At 41.8% G+C, this 23,331-nt stretch overlaps 1 protein-coding gene across 1 annotated transcript in view; it reads right to left on the bottom strand.

The window, feature by feature from the left end:
* Positions 1 to 21,315, bottom strand: part of PPIP5K2 (diphosphoinositol pentakisphosphate kinase 2) — a 93,130-nt gene extending 71,815 nt beyond the window's left edge. The window contains exons 1-5 of the mRNA XM_065405953.1: positions 21,259 to 21,315; positions 7,559 to 7,950; positions 4,498 to 4,693; positions 3,647 to 3,737; positions 700 to 785 (exon numbers count right to left, since the gene is read on the bottom strand). Coding sequence (XP_065262025.1) covers positions 700 to 785; positions 3,647 to 3,737; positions 4,498 to 4,693; positions 7,559 to 7,702 — 517 coding nt within the window. The 5' untranslated portion in view covers positions 7,703 to 7,950; positions 21,259 to 21,315. The remainder of the gene's footprint in view (positions 1 to 699; positions 786 to 3,646; positions 3,738 to 4,497; positions 4,694 to 7,558; positions 7,951 to 21,258) is intronic.
* Between the last annotated feature and the right edge of the window lie 2,016 nt (positions 21,316 to 23,331).

Below are 23,331 nucleotides of genomic sequence, written 5' to 3'. Positions count from 1 at the left end.
AATACAAATAGTAGCACTTCCTTGCCTGACAGGTATGTTGTGAGTATAAATACATTAGACTGTGAAGCATTCAGGTACTTTAGAGATGAGGGTCATATAAATACCTTAGTTAGATCAACAGAAGCTTGGACAGCCTAGTTTCATTTCATATTTGCCATAACTGTTGATGTTGACCCTTTTAGCCCAGGAGCAACATCTTTGTTGTAAGTCTGTTGACGTGTTAACACATTGACTGTGCAGGCTCCTTGGTACCAATTCATCCCTAGCACTCTCCAGAACGACAGCCCTCAGCCAGCTCAAAATGTTAGCTCCTCCAACTGTCTCCCAATATCTGTGCCCTGTGTGGTCTCATTATGTTGGGCAGAGGGAGACCAGCCAGTCAGATTTGGTAAAGTTATTCAGGATGGGACTGCTTCTGAGGGACCATGGCAAGTCCAAAATCTGTCAGAAGCACCTCCATAGCAGAGTTAAAAACTACATTTTGTAGGGAACTTTTGCTGTAAGCATCTGCTCCTCCCCATCTCCTTCCCCCTTGCAATGAGCAGGAAGTCACTGATTGAATTAAAGGAAAGGGGCACAGAAGTGGGGGCAGGCAAGCAGAGGGTTCAGAACGTTAAAGGTTACCATTCAAAGTGTTTAACAAAATACTCCAAGTTGTAAAAATAGAACCTTAATAAGAAAGTTAGGAAAATCTGTTACCTTTGGGGTTGTTTGGATCACGGTTCAGAATTGCATAACGAGGAAGTAAAATGCCTTCAGCTTTGAGGATGCTATACACTTCTCTCCTAAAAGAAGATCACAAAGGTTATCCAACCAAAGTGATAAAGTCTGAACAATATTTACATTTTATAGTCCATGAAACCCAAAGCTTACTTTATATAATCATAACTATCATGGTACTCTGTTAACGTAGGCAGTGCTTTAAGGGATGTCTACTTAGACAGTTGCACTTCACACCAATGTCACTGAACCAGTGCGAATGGCAATGCCAATACTTTTAGCTTGTCACAAGACAGGAACAGCAGAGTATGGAGAGACTTGCTCCATGCAAGTGCAATTCCAAATTTGCTGAAATGCTTGTGCACTGTTGCAACAACTGTTGGTCATCAACTGGTAGGTGTCTGAAATTGTACTTTTTTTACTGTACAAAGGGCTCCAGTGTTTCTATACTTTATTAACTATTCATTTATTAATATTTGCTTTTCATGATGGAGAGAGAAAAGGTGGGTCAAATAATATCTTTAATTGGACCAATTTCTGTTGGTGAAAGAGACAAGCTTTTGAGCTACCCAGAGCTCTTCTCCAGGTCATGATGCAGACAGAGAAGACACTTTGGATGACAATGGGGACTCAGAACACTAACATCTGAACAGGCGTTTGCTTTGCATAAATTTTGTGGATAAAAACTTAGCAAATAAACTACATGAACTCTACAGTCAAATAATGTTGTACGTAAGTATAACAAATAGTATATGAACTGTAACATCTGACTTTTTGGGACATAACTAACTTCTCTGTGCATTTCAGTGAGACTCATCTGTTTAATACAGGGGTGGACAAACTTTTTGGCCCAAGGGCCACATCACGGAATAGAAATTGTATGATGGACCATGAATGCTCACAAAATTGGGGTTGGGGTGCAGGAGGAGGTGCGGGCTCTGGGGTGGGGCTGGGGATAAGGAGTTTGGGGTGTAGGAGGGTGCTCTGGGCTGGGACCGAAGGGTTCGGAAGGTGGGAGGGAGATCAGGGCTGGGGCAGAGGTGTGGGAAGGGGTGCAGGTTCCGGCTGGGGGTGCAGGCTCTGGGGTGGAGCTGGGGATGAGAGGTTGGGGTGCAGGAGGGTGCTCCGGGCTGGGATTGAGGGGTTTGGAGAACAGGAGGGGGATCAGGGCTGGGACAGGGGGTTGGGGCATGGGGAGAGGCTCAGGAGGGGCAGGCTCTGAGCAGCGCTTACCTCAAGTGGCTCCCGGAAGCAGTTGCATGTCCCTTCTCTGGCTCCTATGCGCAGCCAGGCAGCTCTGCACGCTGCCCCATCCACAGGCACCGCCCCTGCAGCTCCCATTGGAGTGCGTAGGAGCCGGAGCGGGGCCATGCTGCGGCTTCCAAGAGCCACGTGGTATGGCCCCGACCCTGCGCGCAGGCCAGAGCGCTGGAGCGGGGGCCAAGCTGCGTCATGCAGCCCCGACCCTGCGCCCCAGGTGGAGTAGGGCCGAGTCGCATGGTGCGGCCCCCGACCCAGCGCCCCAGCCAGAGTGGGGCCGAGCCGCATGGTGCGGCTCGCCGTAGTTTGCCCACCCCTGATTTAATATAATTTCAGCTAAACCTCTCTTTGTTTCACAACCACTGTCGTGTTTCACAATTACTATCTCGGCCTCTACCATTGCCAATATCTTTCAATGTTTGTCACTAAGTGTCTTGTGCAACGACAAAGTGAAATGCTCATGAAATAATACTTTGAGACTGACAGTAATTACAAATGTTTCCACAGAACAAAGTTGAAAGTAAAAAAAATTAAACTCTTAATTAATTTTAAAAACTCAACATCAGGATCTCACTGCTTGAGCTTCAACTGGTGTGGGTAAGGGAAGGACATTAGGGACATACCTAAGCGAGATAACTTGTGATTACTATTTTGACTGCAGTAGTACCCACTATCTGCTAAATCTTTCCAAACTGAGAAAGGCACGGCCCTTACTCCATTCTAGATTTACTTTCAGACTGTAAACAATTTGAGGCAAAAATTGTCATTTACTATATGTTTGTACAGAACCTAGCACTATGAGGTCCTGACCTAGACCAGGCCTCTAAGAGATACCACAATATAAAGCAATAAATAATTCTAAAGGATTGATCAAAGGCAGTACAGTCCAATACCAGATTAAGGTCAACAAGTTACACCTATTTATTATTTACTAGTCATTTGTTTTGTAATTTACTGTCTTCTACATGTATGTAAGAACATAAGAACATGTATATATATATATACACACACACACACACATGTTCTTATATATATATATATATCTTTCTCAGTTTGGAAAGATAGTGGGTACTACTGCAGTCAAAATAGTAATCACAAGTTATCTCGCTTAGGTATGTCCCTAATGTCCTTCCCTTATATATATACACACACACACACACACACACTATTTTTGAGATACTGTCAGCCAGTATATTTACTAGACTACTAGGTCAGGACCTCATAGTGCTAGGTTCTGTACAAACATATAGTAAATGACAATTTTTGCCTCAAATTGTTTACAGTCTGAAAGTAAATCTAGAATGGAGTAAGGGCGGTGCCTTTCTCAGTTTGGAAAGATAGTGGGTACTACTGCAGTCAAAATAGTAATCACAAGTTATCTCGCTTAGGTATGTCCCTAATGTCCTTCCTATATATATATATATATATATATATATATATACATATACACACACACACACACACACACTATTTTTGAGATACTTCCAGCCAGTATATTTACTAGACTACTGTAGAATGATGCATATATTGGTGTTGTCATTGTGATGACAATCCCAAGATATTACATATCACCAGTATTTCACAGTCTTAAATACTTTTTTTATTTGCTGATTTTCAGTAAAATAGAGCTGAAGTGGTTTATATCTGATTAGTGGTTATTACTTACCTGTCTTGTATATGATACTGCATGTTCAAGTCATTGATTACAAATGGATTCCTGAGTTTTGCATAGGCAACTGCTTTGTCCAGTGGAAATCCTAAACAAGGTTTATTAAGGAATATATATTAACTTACTAGTGTCGTGTTTAAGTATTTGGGTAAAAAAACCCTTCAATTTCAATATTATACATTTGACCTGAATGAGTAGAGGTTTTTTTTATTTTTGTTTTAATCAGTGTGATCTATAGCTGAATTGACCTATGCACAAAAGTCAGAGTAGCCTAGTAACCCAGTAAATCAAGTTAGACTACTAGAAAACACTTTTCCTCTGGCTCCTTGCCCTTTTGTTCCAACCAGTAGAAAACTGTGTTCTACATCTCTAGACACTGAATACTTTAGTATTTTGCCAGTGTACAGAGGAGAGAGGTAGAGGGGATGTGACTATCCAGAATGAACATTGTTTCTTATAGAGCAAGATTCCTCAAGAGATGTACAAAAGTGTTTCTTTAAGTGAGAACAGTCCTGTGCTTACTGGGATGAGGTGAACAAGTATATTTGATAGCTTCATAAGTAAATGTTATTTGCCTGGTCAGCAATTAGATTTCAAATGCCACAGCAGATGAGATGATCCCAAATATTTAATACCATAATATTTTAACGCTGTAATAGCTGAAATACTAAAAGCGGGGTTTCAAATATTATAATTGTGATGTTAATTTTTTTCCAAATACCCAAAACAAAAAGCCCCTAGAAACTGCTAACTTGTAATTCGGCTAAATATTCAATTAAAATAATAAAAAAAAAGGCAAAATGAAGTTTAAAAGTGAGAGGTTCATGCTACTACTTGAAAAGCTTTACCTTTAGAATGAAAAGAAATGAGACAGTCACATAAAGGCCAGTTTTCTACAGGTTCATTCAAAATGACATCCTCTTCAAATATTACCACTGTGATGTACTTAAACATGGATAGGCGTTCCAGAATTTCGTTCATTGGTTTGGACTTGGATTTCTTTGCCATGGAACATATCCCAACCACAATCAGCCTTTCTGGTGGCTAACACAAAAAATAAAGTTAATAAGAGTTAGTGGTGTTGGGTTTTGTTTGTGGTGGTAAGGAGAGTGATTAAGTATTCCCAGCGTACAATAAGTGCTTCACTAGCCAATGAACAGGAACATTATATTCCAATCCAACATTTGTAGACATTACTTTTAAATTATCATCTAGCAATTTGCAATATTAGATGTTCACAAAAAACAGTGTTTGACAATTTGCCTTACTATTGCCACATGAAGAATGACCTGACAAATTGTCAGCAGTACTAGCATTGCAATAATTCTTTACCAGTTCTGATGCACTAATGCACACTTATGAATATTGTTATGGGTGCTTTTCTCAGACACAAATTTGAGAGAATCAAAAACTGAGCTGTGAATGTCAAAACCCAAAGAGATTATGCAGAAGATTCCCTTGGAAATTAATGTAAATAATTTAGACATACCTAGAAGCCCCAAACCTCCTTTTATTTTATTACACACTATTGTTACAAGTAAAGTAGGATTATTGTAACAGATTAGAGAAAAATCTCTCTCTAGTTTTTCTGTTTACTTTGTGCATTTCACAACACTTCCTGTATAGCCAGTTTCACACTCTCTTTATATTGGTTTCTCCTTTTTTGAGTGGATCTTTCAAACAGCAAATTTTTGGTGTTGGAGGAAAGCAAATTTTTTAGAGATAAGAAAATGTGACGATTTTAAGTGGATTTATTTAAATGTGTAGTGCACAACTTTTTCTTAATGTTTACCACAAATATATCAAAAGCCAATACAGTCCAAGTTATCAAATGCTATTGGATGCTTAGTTTGCATTTCCTAATTGATTTTAACTGTGCAGCCTTATGATGCATTAAGAGTTTATTGCGCTTAGCTTATAAGCAAACATGCTCACAATCAATGAAAATGTAGTCTAGTGACCACTTCCTGGAGAAGTCAGAAGTTATGCATCTTCTAGTATTATTTTGAAGCAAAGGCTGAGCTAAGAACTGTAGTTTTAAAAAGAGTTATAGCATAATGATTTAGATAGACTGCAAAGCAAGAGCTGCAATATCAGTCAAGCTAAGATGATAGCAAATATACCAACTGTAACTCCAAGCTCAGAACCTTCTGAAAGACCATCTATGGTATACTTTAAATAAATAAATAAATTAAAAAAAAACAAACAAACCCTACTTCCTTGTGTATTTCTAGAGACCAGTGTAAGAAATAACAAGAGAGTGGAAAGGTGGCAGTCAATTACTGGAAAATGAGGAGTAATTAAGGGAATGAAAAAAATCATACTTATTTTCCATCCACTACCCTACCATGATAATCATGAGTGACCATGCGATCACCCAAATATCAATTTTAGATCACTGCTTCAGAAGTAAGTATAGTATAATGTAAATTAAATTGCAAAATTTCAGAGGCTAAGTACTTGCTTACTGACTGAAACTTGTAGCACCGGAAAATTGCACATATGTGAACTCTGAAGCAACACAAGGAAAAAAAATGTTCAGAATTTTTTTAGAAGTTATTAGTATGTGACTTTCTTCACATAACATGATTTCATATTAAAGCTGAAACGAGAACCTTAATCAGTGATTTTCTAAATTGAAGAATTTTTATAAATATATTTTTTTCTCTGGGTTCATATCTTGACTCACCAACAACAGTCATTAAGACCCCATCTTTTTAAAGTAATCTGAGTAGGTACTTGTATACTACACTGATGAAGGCCAAAGAAGAGTCCTGTAGCAGCAAGAGAAAGTAGCTACAAATATGCTAGTAGATATACTTATTCTAAGACCATAAAGCAGAAGTCTGGCCCCTCAGGGCTTTGGATCCGGCCTGTGGGATTGCCCCCCGTGGTGCCATGGGCCCCACGCCACTCTCAGAAGTGGCCGGCACCACGTCCCTGCGGCCCCCAGGCAGTGAGCTCCGTGCATTGCCCTTGCCTCCAGGCACCGCCCCCCACAGCTCCCATTGGCCGGGAATGGGGAACCGCTGCCATTCCAAAGCCGCTTTAGGTAAGCAGCGCCAGGCTGGAACCTGAACCCCTCCTGCTTCCCACCCCCCAACTCCCTGCTCTAAGCCCCCTGCCTTCACCTCGCACCACTCCTGCACCCCAACTCCCTGCCCTGAGCCCCCTCGTACACCCCTGCACCCCAACCCCCTACCCTGAGCTTCCTGCTGCACCCTGCATCCCTGTGCACCCCAACCCCCTGCCCTGAGCCACCTGCCGCACCCCGCACCCCAACCCCCTGCCCTGCCCCCTCCCGCAGTTCACACCCCTGCCCTGAGCTCCCTCCTGCACCCCAAGCCCCGCCCTGATCCCCTCCTGCACCCCAAGCCCCTTCCCTGAGCCCCCTCATACACCCCGCACCCCTCCTCTGCCCCAATCCCTTGCCCTGAGCCCCTTCCTGCACACTGCACCCCCTCCCACACCCCGCACTCCCTCCCACACCCCAACCCCCTGCCCCGGCCCTGCATACAATTTCCCCACCCAGATGTGGCCCTCGGCCCAAAAAGTGTGCCCACCCCTGCCATAAAGTTATTTTTATTGATGCCTTTATTTCTACATGTTGCACAAAGGACTCAGTCCTGCAAGATTCTGAGCTGCCTGGCTCCAATCGACCAAAGCACTAAAGCACATGCTTAACTTTGAATTTAGTAGACTACTCATTATTTAAGTTAAGCATGTGCTCAAATATTTTGCTGGGTTGAGTCTAATGTGCTCAGCAACTAACAGAATCAAACTCCTAATGCATATTATGATCACAGTAACTATAAATCCTGAGAATAATATTTCTCAGCCTTTAGTATTTTAAAGTAAGTTATGACATTAACTATACCTTTAAAAAAGATACTTTCCTACAGTACTTACAGAATCATACTCTTCATCCTCCTCCTCTGCATGGTCATAGAAATGATCGAAGTCGGCAGATCTGGATGAATCCAATAATTCATCTCCATCTTCACCACCCACAAAGAATCTAGGAGGGTCACACTCTGTTGCGCTAACCGACATCTTTACAAGCAGTAAACTGATCTATGTTGAAACTGCAGCCACTCCAATATCTGAGATACTGTGCATATTCTCAGTAGCCAGGGAACATACAAATCCTTTGCAGTTTGTCACTTCTTGCAGTCACTTGTTACTGTGACAAAGTCAGCTGCCAAATGCACTTTAACTGCTATCATCAGTTCATTGAGTTGTTGCTCCAAAAGAAACAAAACCCCACAGGTTAAGTTTCGCTGAGAGGGCAATCTTTTATCCTAAAGAAAAGAAGGAACAATTCTTGAAAAACATTACATTTCATCTAACCATTTCTTTAAATCACAATTTTCAAATTTATTATCATCTGGCACAAAAAATACATAACTGGTCAAGAAAAAGTGCCAAAATAATTAAAAATTCCAAGACAAACTAAAAGTAGCCTTAAATAAATGTGTATATGTTAAGGGGAAAAGGTTATTTCTGAGACTGATTTACAGTTTAATCACCACTGGACATCAATCATGAAACAAAGGAAAATAATAGTCAAAAGCAGATTTTTTTTCCCCATCAGGAAGGGTGGTTGAAAAAGATGAAGAAGAGCAGAAAATATTTTTCCCTCTGCCTTTGTTAGAGAAGTGAATAAAATCCTCTTTAAAAGTTCAGAAATTTAACTCCCATTCTTGACTTCAGCTACTTTTACTATACAGTTTTCTGATCACATTATGAAACTAACAAAGGCAAAAAGAAAGGTGTTGGACAATAATATTAGCCAAAAATTAAAGAAGGGAATCACCATGATTAGAGATTTTAAAGCCAGTTAAGTACTGCAAATAGACCTACCTTCAAATAAAATTCTGCAGTAGCAGAGAAACAACTATATTTCTACTTTACAGCATGATTTTTTCCAGGCCATTAAAAAAAAAAAAAAGACTGCAAAATGAATGCTACTTCTACACTAAAGAGATAGTACAAAGTTAAACATTTACAATGACTTTCATTTCAGTATCAAAGTGGTTTATAAATATAAAGACTCAATGATTTTATGACGAAGGCATATATTATGCCCATTTAAGCAGAAATCTGAAGCACAGCAAAGTAACTTGGTCAAAACAGTTGTCTATAGCAGTGTTTTTCAACCACTGTTCCGCGGCACACTAGTGTGCCGCGAGATGTTGCCTGGTGTGCCGTGGGAAAAAAATATTAAACCATGCTTGAATGTCGGAACTGGTTACTAAAATTTTTGAATCCCACCACTGATGTTAAGGACTATAAATAGCTCAGAATATCAGCTTTGTGTTCAGCCAAACAGGCCCAGGTTGCGCACTGAATAAAGTATTTTATAATTTTTCATATTTCTGTTTACTTACTATTTCATAATAAAGTAATTATAAAATACTTTCTTTGTGTTTATTTGATTCCTATTCAAGAGAATTACTTTATATATAGTCAATATAGGCACAGAGTTAAATTTTTTAACATTTTCTAATGGTGGTGTGCCTCGTGATTTTTTTCATGAAACAAGTGTGCCTTTGCCCAAAAAAAGGTTGAAAAACACTGGTCTATAGAACCAAAGAGCCCTGAGGATCAATCCCCTGTTGTAATCTGTAGCTTTTGGGATCCACATAGACAAAACAAAGAATCGCAATTACTGTAAGGTAAGCAACTGTTCTTTCTCTGAGTCTTGTGTGGATCCCTCTTATGGAGACTAGCTAGCAGTTCCAAATTAATAGGAGGTGAGTACTAGGCGGTCTTAACTACAGCTAACTAAGAACCGCTCACATCATCAAATCCAGGGTATAATTTTCGATAAAGATGTGGGCTGAGTGCCAAAAGGCTGCTCTGCATATCTCAGATACACAAATATTTTAGGCATGTTAAAGAGGTAGTCTCGGCTATAGTTGAATGGGCCTGAGTTCCTGATGGAAAGGGCGTATCTGCCAGTTGGTAACAGATTGTAATGCACTGAATTGAACAATCTCTGGGATGAGTTGGCCTGACCTTGCACACCCTTCCCCAATGCCAAAAACAGGGTGATTTCTTGAATGGCTTTGTCCTGTCTAAGTAATAAAGAAACAAACTCTGAAAACATATAAAGTACTTCCTCACAAGTTTCAGGGTGCTTTGGAGAAGAAAACAGGAGGTTGATGGTTTAAATGGGGGGGGGGGGAGAAAAGCAAACACCCAGACACCATCTTATCCCGAGGAAAGTGTCTATAAGGGCCTGAATCTTACTAATGCTCCTGGCTGAGGTGATGGCCACCAGGAAGACTTAAGAGTGAGATGGTGAAGAGATCACTTGGATAAGAGTTCAAAGGGGAGGTGGCAATAGTCTATCAAGCACTACTGCTGATAGGAGGAAACTTTCTGAACTGTCCCTGTTATCTTAGAGGTCTTCTCCTGGGAGCAGGTGTATAGACATCCAGGGATCCCAGTGTAGGCCAAAAGCCTAATGGGAAGAAATTGTCTCAAGTAAAATTGTACTCCATTTTGATTATTTTGCTAGCTTTGAATTAGTAAGAAGAAATTGTAGCCTTGAATTAGTAAGAAGAAATTGTTCTGAGTTTATTCTTTGCTGATTGTGTTAACATTTGCTCTCAGAAGGATAGAAGTTTTATGGCTATAATTGCCTTACTTGCTGTTTGGTGTGAGTGAAGAATGTATGGTGATTAACTGAGAAAGGATAACTGGGCCGGATGATCAAGAAGGGAGTGGAGGAGTCAAGAGGCACCAACTTTATTATCAATCACCCGGATCGCAGATTGACCACCCTAAAGCAAAGGCATACACCCCAAGGACGAGATAAGGAGTTGAGCCAAAGAGACAAATAAGAAACAGCTGTGGATCCTCCCGGTAACAACTAAATAATGCTAAACCAGGGATCGGCACCTTTAGCACGTGGCCACCAGGGTAAGCACCCTGGCGGGCCGGGCCGGTTTGTTTACCAGCCGCGTCCACAGGTTCGGCCGATTGCGGCTCCCACTGGCCGCGGATCACTGCTACAGGCCAGTGGGGTCTGCGGGAAGCGGCGCAGGCCGAGGGATGTGCTGGCCGCGTTTGACAGAGCCCAGCTCCCCCTCCCTCCTGGCCACTGGACCTGACCGAGCAACACCTAGGACTGGTAACTATAAGATCCAGCTGCAGAACCTTTGGTTGGTGGGTGGGTGGGGGTGTGTGTGTGTGTGCATATGCTAATTTCAATGCTTAAATTGTATTCTCATAAACGTGGCCTATTGCCTTATCCCCTTTAAAAAGATTAAATATAAATATTTTATAGAGAGGGAGAGACCTATCTCATAGAACTGGAAGGGACCCTGAAAGGTCATTGAGTCCAGCCCCCTGCCTTCACTAGCAGGACCAAGTACTGATTTTTGCCCCAGAACCCTAAGTGGCCCCCGCAAGGATTGAACTCACAACCCTGGGTTTAGCAGGCCAATGCTCAAACTACTGAGCTATCCCTCCCCCTTCCGTGTGCTTCTTATAAACATAACATCAGAGCAGCTCTAGAGTCATTAACAATATGCAAGAACTCATCCATGCAGGAGCTCAATAGATCCAGACTTTCGAAGTGGAGATCTTCTTTAGTCATTTGGACTTCTGAGAATCCTTGAGGAGTGTAATAAGGATGCCCTTCTCATGGTGATATCTATGGCCATGGAACAGGCCACTTGGAGTCAAGTTCTGGCTACTAATTATTCCTTTTAAACAATGGCTATCAGGTCAGCCCTAGCTTCCTAGGGGAGCTCAATGAACAGTGATACTCTGTCCCATGCTAAATAGTCATATTTAGAAAATAGGGTTTGACAGTTGGCTGTCTGTAGTTGAAGAGATGCCCGAGTGTAGGTCCTTCTACCTAAGAGGTCAAATCTCTAGGGATCTTTGTCCTCAGGAGCGTGGTTTTAGGTGGTCCTGTCTGCTTGGATTTCTCCTGTGCTGCAGATACCAGTAGGGAGCTAGGAGTCGGATGCAAGTAGAACTACTCAAATCTCTTTTGCGCGACTTGGTATCTTTTCTTCTGCTCATTTCACATTGGAAGTAGAGAGGCTGAAGTCTGCCATAGATCTTTTGCAGGCTTCTACGACTCCATTTATTTGCATTGCCAATCTGTCTGGCAGATTGGAATGGAGAGTGTCAACTTATCTGCTCTCCCTATCCTTCCCAGTAACTCCTGAAAGAACTCAACGTCATCGGGAGGTGATACTGGAGCAGCTGTCACCTCCTCATCCAGAGAGGAACAAGATAGATCTTTAGGGTAAGAGGTATCTCCTGTGGATCTTCAAGAATCTTCAACAACTCCCTCTGTTCCTCAATATAGTATGCTTTCAAGGTGCACCAAGTTAGACTGTATGTACCCCTTATACCTTGACTGACAAATAGGTATTCTGTTTTACAGTTTAATCTGTAAATAGCTGTACTAGTGAAAAATTGTGGTTTTTCAGGAGATACCCAGCAATGGTAAAATTCCTTTAAAGGGAATGTCAACAAAATGCACATCATGTTCATACTTCCTGCATTAAGTTACAAGCCTTAGCACTTCCTGTTTATGCTCTCCATAGTTCATTTCTCGACCATGCATAGCTGTAGCACACCAAACTTTTTTGCACCTAAACATGTACCAGCAAACTAATAAATCAAAAACAGGTATAAAATACATATATGTAAACTTAATCCTACCCAAACGAAGGATGTGTGTTCCAGCAATATAGACCTTCGAACATTCAGCAATAAAACAGCCAAATCAGACCTTTGTGAATTTTTTACTTCAGTGAAGCACCATAGGAGTTTTGGAATACAATGCCACCTCCCTCTTCTCCAAATGTAGTCTAAAATAGGAATTATAATCCAAAGAGCATTCTTTGCCAATGTAAAACCTAATCTTCCCTGATTCAAATCTACTTCCCTTCAGCAGTTTTCCCTGTTCCCAGAAACCTCCACAGGAATTCAACTTGGGATTTACCATATTCACCTACATAAAACTTAGTATTTCAGCAACTGCCAGAAACAAAGCAGCTGCACCGATAGTAGTAAAGGTGCATGTGCTAGTGTGGAAAGGGCTCTGGATTTTACTGCTTTTATGAAATCCTGATTAAACCTAACACATAAGGTCCTATATGAAAAGATAAGTACGATTGCATCCATGCCATTACTGTTGGTTGCTGAAATAGGGGTACTAATTTTGCTAGGGTGGACACACAGGAAAGTAACGTAACATTACCTCTACTGCATTCTAGGGGGGTTAAACCATCACTTTTAAAAAAAATTAAAATTACAGTATATATGTCCTTTTGTTCTCTCTCATGGAGGGCTGTATCATATTCCTAGTAATTACCAACAATGCTTAGTCAAAGTATGTTACCTACACAAATGCTTCCTAAATCAAAAATTATACCATTATTGTCAGAACGTAATTTCACTTACATTTTGGAATTAAAACTTCTTTTACAAAACTCATATACCCTTAATAATTAGGGGAATTTGATTTAGTTTGCTTTTAAAAGCATTACCCATCATCTGGTTTTAGTTCTTATCATAGGAAAGATGGTCAGACTTCTAAGAGTTTCCTTCAGTTCTCTCCCATTCAAATTCCTTGAAAAAAAGAGACACAACTTGAGTGGTCAGGAATTAATGCAGAGTGTGAAACAGTATGTAGCAATTAAGGTATCTAGCCAACTTCTGAAGGCTGTGAAATTCATCCGTTGCTATTTTCAGGTCATTCCAGCCTAAATTATCCATGCAGGTGAGAAAAACAACAGAACAGTATTGATGGCAAGTATGTTATTTAGATACCCTCAGTAAGCTGTCAAAAACTGCATTCAAGATGCATACTATTCACTGGGACACCTATGCCATTATCAAGAACCAAGTGTTAGAAATATTTGGCACTTACTGTCAAATATGTTCTGTGGTCTGAAAAAAGCCAGCTTCACATAAAGCACGTGTACAGAGCACATCAGATTCATAGTGCAGTAACTTATTGATAGCACAATTAAAACAAGGATACACACACTGACCAAACCCAGCTATTGATTACTCAAGAGCCATTTGTCAGCATTTAAAGGCAGTCAGTATTATACAACTAGAAGTTTTTTACCTTTGGAACTTTATTTACTCCTCTATTCAGAAAGAGACTGACAATTATTGTTTGCTTCAGCTCATTTGTTTCCAAAAGCTTCTTAAAAGCCTGAAAATAAAATGTTTCTCCTTACCACTTCACTTTCCTTGTCTGCCACATGCAATGATTTCTTTCCCACTGCTATGAATGGAGTTTTATTTGACTAAAAATTCTAGTTTTGCAACATCGCTGATGATGTAACAAAAGACTAAAGATAAGGTTTGTTAGGTTGCTGCTGATGTGGAGCCAAATGAGGGAGCCAAGCAGCAAAATATGTTGAGCTTGGACAAAGTCATGACTTCGTTCTCAGGAGGACTATACTCCACAGGGAAGCTTCAACTAGAATGACTCAGGATAAGGCTCTCAGGTTTAAGGGACTATTTTAAGTGCCAGAATTGCAGATGTGGAACCTCTTACTACAGGGGATCAAACCAAAGTCAGACTATAACTATGTTCAGGTTGAAATGCAAGAATTACATCTTTAATAAGGCCTAACCCCAGTAAAAACATCTTCTCAAGTCCAACACTATCAGGAAAATTTGCAAGGGGAAGAAGGAAGGCAGGCAAGATGGAAAGAGGCACAAAACAGAGTGAACAAAAATGGTTATGAAAATATTACCTTCCAGGGCACATTCAGTGTGTTACTTGTTGTACAGTGCCATATATCTTACATGGTAATAAGACACATTAGAAACACGGAAGATGGTGTATATTTCCCACTAGTTTACCACAATTTTGAGAATAGATCTGAGGTTTTAAGATCTCTGATCCATTTAAAGTAATTAAATACTTATTGTGCCACTTTGATATTAATCTTCCCATAACAATATTACAAAAATGTTTAACACACTAAAATAGTGCCTGAGATGTGGCCAACATCTGCCAGACATTAATTACATGGACAGGATCTTTTAAAAGAACTAAAAAATGTCTATCCTACTATTAACCCCCCAAAGCCATACAGGCCTATTTTAGGAATTTCTGATATGCAGTTTTGATGGGGGACGGGGAAAAGGAATTTTCAATACAGAATTAGTTAACGTAGTAAAATTTACTACAGCATACAAAGAAGAATTAAATGAGTTTAATACAGTAGATGAGGTCCAATAACTATTATAAAAAAGTGATAGAAAATTCACACACAAATCTACGAATAGCCAAGAAATTATGGGTCAAGAACCACCAAATCAAGAATCTTCAACTTTCATTGGTAGATACATACTTTTCAGAGGCAAATTACAACATTCATTCCCATCTTCCATAGATAGTAAAGTAGCAGCTCTTTGCTTAATGCTACAGAAATAATCACAACCAATAAAACATTGTGTGAGCACAACAGGTTTAAAGTTGACAAACTTCTCTAAAATGTTTCTTTTTGCATCACACACACTAGTTGAGTAATTAAATTAATATACAACTGAAGTCAACAAGTTGGCTAAACAGAGCTTGTTTCCAAAAGCCTTTGGGCCACAACCGAACTAACAAAATATCTAGTTAAGCCTGTGCTGTTTCTTATAAACCTGATGTCAAAGAAGACTTCTTGTTGCATCAAACTGTGTAACAATCCACACTGAGCTGTTGATTATTTCACAACATTCAGAGACACGCCATTATTAGAGGGAAACTGTATATTAGGAAAAACTCTATTCAGAAGTTAACCCTTTCATTCCCTAAAGCCATTTTTTTCCAGTCATTTGGAAACAAGGGTCTACACTGGACACTGAAATTGCCCTTTCCCCACTTGTATCTGATTGAAGCAGAGAGGACACAAACTGGAGAGAATGAAAAGAGAGAGAATTCAAGCCAAAAAAATTTCTACAACAATTTTATAAGGAATAGGAATGTGAAAAAGCAAAATGTGGGAATTAAAGTCTTTCAGCTACTAAACTAGATATATCCAACTTAAAATAAATATAAATTTGCTTGTATTAGTGCTTTATTTCATCAGCAGATTGGTGATTGTAATGTAATCTCTCAGCTCCCTCACAATGAATGCTACATTCTAATTTCTCAGTCAGAAAGGAGAGGTACAGATTGATATTCATGACCAACACTATAGACAGAAATGCTACAAATGAGCAACAACTCATCTGGACAATGTGCAGAATCTAAATATATTCCAATAAAAAGGTTAAATCGAATTTTGCTGTTTAAGTTACATTCCCATCTCAGGTGTTAATTTTACACAAAACCTGTAGCTCCACTTGAGTACCAGCAGGCTGTTTCTGGACTGAAGTATCATACTGCTTTCTTAAATCTTCTCAGCAAAATTGTACAAACAATTTAAACATGTAATATGGCTTTCTTCTATCAAATTTCATTGTGACAGTGCACCCCATATTCTTCACAGTGACATTATGATATAATTATGGCATAATTATGATTAATTTTATACAAGATGGGTCATGTGAAGTGTCATTGGAAAAGTTATGATTTGCTGAATACGATTATCCTATTTGTATGCATGTATCATTTTTATATCTAAAGTTAGGCATATTAGGGGGGAGGGATAGCTCAGTGGTTTGAGCATTGGCCTGCTAAACCCAGGGTTGTGAGTTCAATCCTTGAAGGGGCCAGTAACACTGCAATAGGGTGACCAGACAGCAAGTGTGAAAAATCAGGACAGGGGGTGGGGGGTAATAGGAGCCTATATAGGAAAAAGACCCCAAAATTGGGACATCTGGTCACCCTACACTGCAAAGGCATGTGACCAGATGACATGTCTCTGGACTCCATCTTGGGATGTCAGTATTTTCCCACAAACCGGTCTGGGAACCAAGTTTTGTAATTAATAAACTTGTTTTTGCTTTATCTAAACCAGTGAGTTGGAGTGAAGTGCATGGGAAATCATAGCTCAAGGGTCAAAGGATGTTGCATTTCCTCTCCACATTGAGGGGGGGAGCCAACTGGATAATAAATTCATACTGGTTGGGGTTTGGACCAGGACAAAACGGTACTGCTCTGGGGTCCTAAGCTGGGAAGCTAGTGGTTATTTTGGCTGTAGCCTCTCTATTGTTGGTCCCCATGCAGTGGCTGGTCAGACAGCCTGCATGTAACTTGCAGCTGGGTGTGTCCTTACCTATGTGTATGCTGGTGGAAGTGTAAGACCACAGGACCATGTCTGCAGCTTGTCACAGCAGCACAGTGAGAGAGGGAGCCCAGGCTGGTGGGTCAGAGGGCTCAGTGGTTCCCCAGTTCCAGGTGGCACCTCAAGGGGTGCCACCTGTAACATTCATATAACAAATATTTGTCTTTCCAGGGCATGACAGGCATAACTGAACTGTATGGAAACAAGAGACACCAATATACCAAATCTGCCAAGCCCTACTAGTTTGTGGAGCTGCTTTCCCTCTTTAATCAAGAAGTACAGTGCAATATTCATCAGATCCCCTTTTAAGATAGGGGGAAACATTAAGCCAAACAGAGATGTTTCTGTTATCCCAAGATCTCTTTCACATATCCACACTCACCCATGACACACCTTGGTGAAGTAGATTTAAGAAAAATACATATACATTTTTAAAGCATCAAAACATTGTAAAAAGACATCCTCATATTTGAAGCCAAGAAACTATGGAAATAAATTTTACTGTCCCCTAATATTCCCATTCCCTAAATTAAATATAAAGACCAGACCATTCTATGCCTCACGTTTCAGCAATCATCATCAATATGGAAAAAAAGTATAACATCATCCAGCCCCATCTTCCTGCTAATATATTTTAGGGCTGCCGATTAATTGCAATTAACTCACGTGATTAACTCAAAAAAATTAATCGCGATTAAATTGCAGTTTTAATCACACTGTTAAACAATAGAATACCAATTGAAATTTAACAACTATTTTTGGATGTTTTTCTACATTTTCAAATATATTGATCTCAATTACAACACAGAATACAAAGTGTATAGTGCTCACTTTATTTGATTATTTTTATTACAAATATTTGCACTGTGAAAAAAAAAGAAATAGTATTTTTCAATTCACCTCTTAAAAGTACCATAATGCAATCTCTTTATCGTGAAAATGCAACTTACAAATGTAGATTTTTTTTGTTACATAACTGCACTCAAAAACAAAACAATGTAAAACTTTACAGCCTACAAGTCCACTCAGTCCTACTTCTTGTTCAGCCAACTACTAAGACAAACAAATTTGTTTACATTTACGGGAAATACTGATGACTGCTTCTTATTTATAATGTCACCTGAAAGTGAGAACATGCATTCGCATGGCACTTTTCTGGCTGGCACTGCAAAGTATTTATGTGCCAGATATGCTAAACATTTGTATGCCCCTTCATTCTTTGGCTACCATTCCATGCTGATGACACTCCTTAAAAAAATTATGCGTTAATTACATTTTCACTGAACTCCTTGAGGGAGAATAGTATGTCTTCTGCTCTGTTTTACCCACATTCTGCCATGTATTTCATATTATAGCAGTCTCGGATGATGACCCAGCACGTTATTCATTTTAAGAACACTTTCACTGCCGATTTCACAAAATGGAAAGAAGGTACCAATGTGAGGTTTCTAAAGACAGCTACATCCCTCGACCGAAGGTTTAAGAATCTGAAGTGCCTTCCAAAATCTGAGAGGGACGAGGTGTGGAGCATGCTTTCAGAAGTCTTAAAAGAGCAATACTCCAATGTGGAAACTACAGAACCTGAACCATCAAAAAAGAAAATCAACCTTTTGCTGGTGGCATCTGACTCAGATGATGAAAGTGAACATGCGTCAGTCTACACTGCTTTGGATCATTATTGAGCAGAACCCGTCACCAGCATGGACTCATGTCCTCTGGAATGGTGGATGAAGATGAAGGGACATATGAATCTTTAGCACATCTGGCATGTAAATAACTTGCAACGCCGGCTACAACAGTGCCATGTGAATGTCTGTTCGAACTCTCAGGTGACATTGTAAACAAGAAGAGGGCAGCATTATCTCATTCAAATGTAAACAAACTTGTTTGTCTAAGTGACTGGCTGAACAAGAAGTAGGACTGAGTGGACTTGTAGGCTCTAAAGTTTTAGATTGTTTTGTTTTTGAATGCAGTTATTTTTTTTACATAATTCTACATTTGTAAGTTCAACTTTCATGATAAAGAGATTGCATTACAGTACTTGTATGAGGTGAACTGAAAAATACTATTTCTTCTGTTTTTTACAGTGCAAATATTTGTAATAAAAATAAATATAAAGTGAGCACTGTACACTTTGTATTTGTGTTGTAACTGAAATCAATATATTTGAAAATGTAGAAAACATCCAAAAATATTTAAATAAATAGTATTCTATTATTGTTTAACAGTGCGATTAATCGTGTGATTAATTTTTTTAACCACGCAATTAATCAAGATTATTTTTTTAAATTGCTTGACAGCCCTAATATATTTTCTATTGTGTTGTCCAGCCTAGTTTACAGGGCTTTCATTACTTCCCTTAGTAAACAATTTCACAGTTTGAGAAAGGTCAAAGGTTTTCCTAACATTTATCCTAGATTTCCCCTTAATTTTGTCCCCACACAGAAATATACCCCATCTTGTATTACTATAAATAGTTCTTCTCCATCTTTTGTTTTTACATCCTTCAAAACCTTAATACTCAATGACTCCTAAGCTATTATCCAAGCCATGCTTAGCTCATTTATTCTTTCCTCAAATCAATCTCTATAACCCCAATATCTTTCATTGATTTTCTCTAAATCTGTTCCTCTTTGTGAGCATCTTTTTAGTAATATGGTGCCCCAAAGTCAAAGTACTAGGAGGTATGATTATACCCAAGACTATCATTTCCTCTTTACTCCATGTTTTTCTGTACACATCCAAAAGGTGCATTGGCCTGTTTGTTGCCATATCACATTGCAAACTGATGTCAGTACAGTGCCATATAAATTCATTTATACAATTCTGTTCTGAAACGGGGTTCAGCTGGTTGCTGCAAAACCTGGACAGAGATCTTTGAGCACCTCTCCAATGCAGCAAAGATGAAAGTTCCATGGATATTTCTCTCTGAGGTCTGGTCTACACCTAAAACTTAAGTTAACGAAGCTACATCACTCAGGGCTGGGAAAAGAGTCTCACAGGGCAAAAATTTAGGACAACCTAACCCCCACCTTGGATGCAGCCAGGTCGACAGAAGACTTCTTCTGTTGACCTAGCTACTGTCTGTCGGAGAGGTGGATTATCTACATCAATGGAAAAACCCCTTCTGGCAACGTAGGAGTGTCTACACTACAGTGGTACAACTGCGGTGCCATGGCTGTGACTCTGTAGCATAGACATAGCTGGAATCAGCTGACCACAAAGCAGGTGAGAGCTGGATATCAAACCTAACGATTATGCCTACCATGTTTTAAAGGAAATATGTTTAATTTGCTAGATTATGAACAGCATGTGTTTGGGAAATGCTGAAGTGTTCTGAAAAACAAATGGAAATCCAGCTTCTTTGCAATAACACATTAGGATTGCATCCAACTTATCTGATTGCATAGTTGGAGAAAATCACCTGGTGGCCCAAGAATCTTTAGTCTAATTTTATTTCTTATAAGTTCAGCTAAGATTTTGTAAGCACATTCATGCAATAGCCTTTAAAGTTGTTTTTTTCCTATGGAAAAAAGAGGGTTTCAGTTTGTAAATCTGTGCATCACCCTAGTGTATTATCATTCCACTGCTCTCAGGCTGACTCTACAATTAAGGAATAAGGAGTGTGACATTTTGTGACTGCTCATGTTTATGGAACAAAGCCCAGCGTCACCCACCTCAAACACGCGGTTACAGTTTCAGGGGAGTTTGGTGACAGGAAAGAGTTAGTTTTGTCCTCCAGAAGTAACCTCTAGTTCCCTGGTTAAGATCAGCGTTTGGTCCCTAGGAAGCAGCCCCAGCTCTGCCTTTCACCACGGTGACTGTTCACGCTACACACGCGAAGGGTGGCCGCACGTGGGGAGGGAGGACGAGCAGCCCAGTGACTCTGGGAACCCCCACAGCCCTCGGGAGGAAGGGCACAGCTGGCACGGGGGACGCGGCCATCTAAAGCGGGGTCCAGGTCCCTGCCGTAGGCCTGCGGGGATCGCTGCTCGGGCGCTCCCCAGCTGTGCTGCAATACAAACAAGCCGGAAGCGCGTAGGGTGGCGCGGCCACACGTGGATGTAAACGGCCCCCAAGCCCGGGGCGGTCCCGGGACTCAACAACCCCCGCCGGAGCCCGAGGACTGACACTCCGACGCCGCGGAGATGGGCACGGACGCGGGGAGCGCCCCCGCCAGGTCTCTGCGCGGGGACCGACCTGGCCGCGGGCGCGCTGCGTGGGGCAGCCCCTTCCCCGGCGGGCTCCAGCTCCCCGCGGGCCCAGGAGTGCGGAGCTGTAGCGACCTTCGCGCCACTGGGCTACACCCCGCTGGAGAAAGCGGGACCTTGCCGCGGCCCCCAGGCCAGGACCCGCCCCAGCATCGCGGGACGGGGTCGCCTCACCTACCCATGCCGGCTTGGGTGCCGGGGCAGCGCGCCGCCTGAGCCCATTGAGGAACGAACAGGAGCCCCGCCCCTCCCTCGAGCTGGTGGGACCCGCCCCCCGCGGGCCATGCCCCCTGGGAGACGTCACTTCCGGGGGCGCCACATAAGTCTCTCGCCCGGAGCTACTACTTTGTCTCGCCAGGCCAGAGAAACACGGTCTTGGCCCCCTCGGGGCAGGATATCGCGATAGCCAGGTGCGTGTTTATGAATCCAATGTGTGATTGGTTATCGCTGTACGTGCTCGACTAGTTGCGTCCTGGCAACAAGGGGGGAATATCGCGCAGGGACGCAGGGTTTGTTTCGCGCATGTGCAAATCCTCGCAGGCAAACGGAGCTTAGAAACGGCCGGTCGGGACTAAAGACCCCAGCTTGCATTGCAGTCTCGCGAGGACAACCATTCTCGGCACATAAGGCTCCATTTTCATCTCCATGGAGACTAAAGTGTTCCAGGCTGCGCCGCCTGGCTGGGGATAATCGGAGCGGTGCATGCTGGGAATCGTAGTCCACGTGGCTCGGAGTACTCCGACTGCTGCGGCGGAGAGCGGGGCTCGGCGTGGGCTTCCCCAGGGCTGAGGGAGGGACGCACGCAGCCACGCTCAGTCTGCAGCCTAGCATCTCCTGCTCCGAGGCGCCCGCCCTGCCGGCCGCAGCACTGGACACCGTGAGTCCGTGAGTGAGGTGGGTAGGGCTGGGCGGGGGCCTTCTTCGCCGCCCTGCCCCTGCCCCAGGGTGTGACCGCCGGGCTGCCTGGCCCTTCAGCTCCGCTCAGGGCCCTTAGCTGGGATTTGGGATGATTGGGGTTGGGAAACTCCGCTGCCCACTTAGGCGTAGGTCCCGTCTCCTGGCGCGTATGGCAGTGGGGCTCGCCCATCAGTACTCCCACAGAGTAAACGTCCACGCAGAAAACCAACCCTAACATTTGCGGCTGCGAAGATAATCTTCTAAATGCGTAACAGTCTACACTAGTGGGGCTCAACCTTTTTTCATTTACAGACCCCTTTGGAAATCTTAGACATAGTTTGCAGTCTTGCAGACCTCCCCGGGGGCCATGGCCTGTCTGCCCAAGCCCACAGACAGATGGCTCCAGTGCCAGCTGCTGCCGATGGATAGCTCTGCCCACCAGCAAGGTGATATTAACAAGACTTTTTTCAGTTTCATGTTGCCTTGCAGCATCTTCTGGGCAGCAGTGAAAAACATCTGTTTTGCATCCCCACACCCCCCATAAGTGTTAAAAGAACATCAATGTTGCAAAATCAAGCACTCAGACGTTAAGAAATGCCAGAATGACAGTTGCCCATGCAACCTTCATTCACTTCCTTGTGTGTACCCATTATGATCATCTTTAATTACACAGTCAAACTTTTTTCCCTATAGGACCCCTGCCTCATTCATTACACGGGATGCACTGTGCTCTGGGGAGCTGAGTCCGGGTTGTATAGTGAAGGGGCTTTTGTCTCTAGGATTCATGCTCTATTTGTTTCAGAAGTTGGAAGGTACACAAGGGGCTGGTCTACACTAACCCCCCCACTTCGGACTAAGGTACGCAAATTCAGCTACGTTAATAACGTAGCTGAATTCGAAGTACCTTAGTCCGAAGTTACCGCGGTCCAGACGCGGCAGGAAGGCTCCCCCGTCGATGCTGCGTACTCCGCTCGCCGAGCTGGAGTACCAGCGTCGAAGGCGAGCACTTCCGGGATCGATCCGGGGCACTTCCGGGATCGATTTATCGCGTCTTAACCAGACGCGATAAATCGAACTCAGAAAATCGATTGCTTACATCCGGACCCGGATGTAAGTGAAGACGTACCCAAGGAAAGAAACTGGAGACTACAGGACAAGAAAATACGGTAGTATGTGGTCATGTAATTAAAGACTATCAGAATGCATATGCACAACAGGGGATAAATTAAGATTGTACAGACAACTTTAATTTGACATTTCCCAGTAATTTCCTAAACTTTTCAGTGCTTGACTTCTCCTTAACACTGTTTTAATGTAGCATTTTGGGATGTAAATTCTTAATTATTTAAAAACC

This window comes from Emys orbicularis, chromosome 6 (assembly GCF_028017835.1).
Source record: "Emys orbicularis isolate rEmyOrb1 chromosome 6, rEmyOrb1.hap1, whole genome shotgun sequence".
In the NCBI taxonomy this organism is placed as follows: Eukaryota; Metazoa; Chordata; order Testudines; family Emydidae; genus Emys; species Emys orbicularis.
This window is presented reverse-complemented; position numbering and strand designations above follow the sequence as displayed.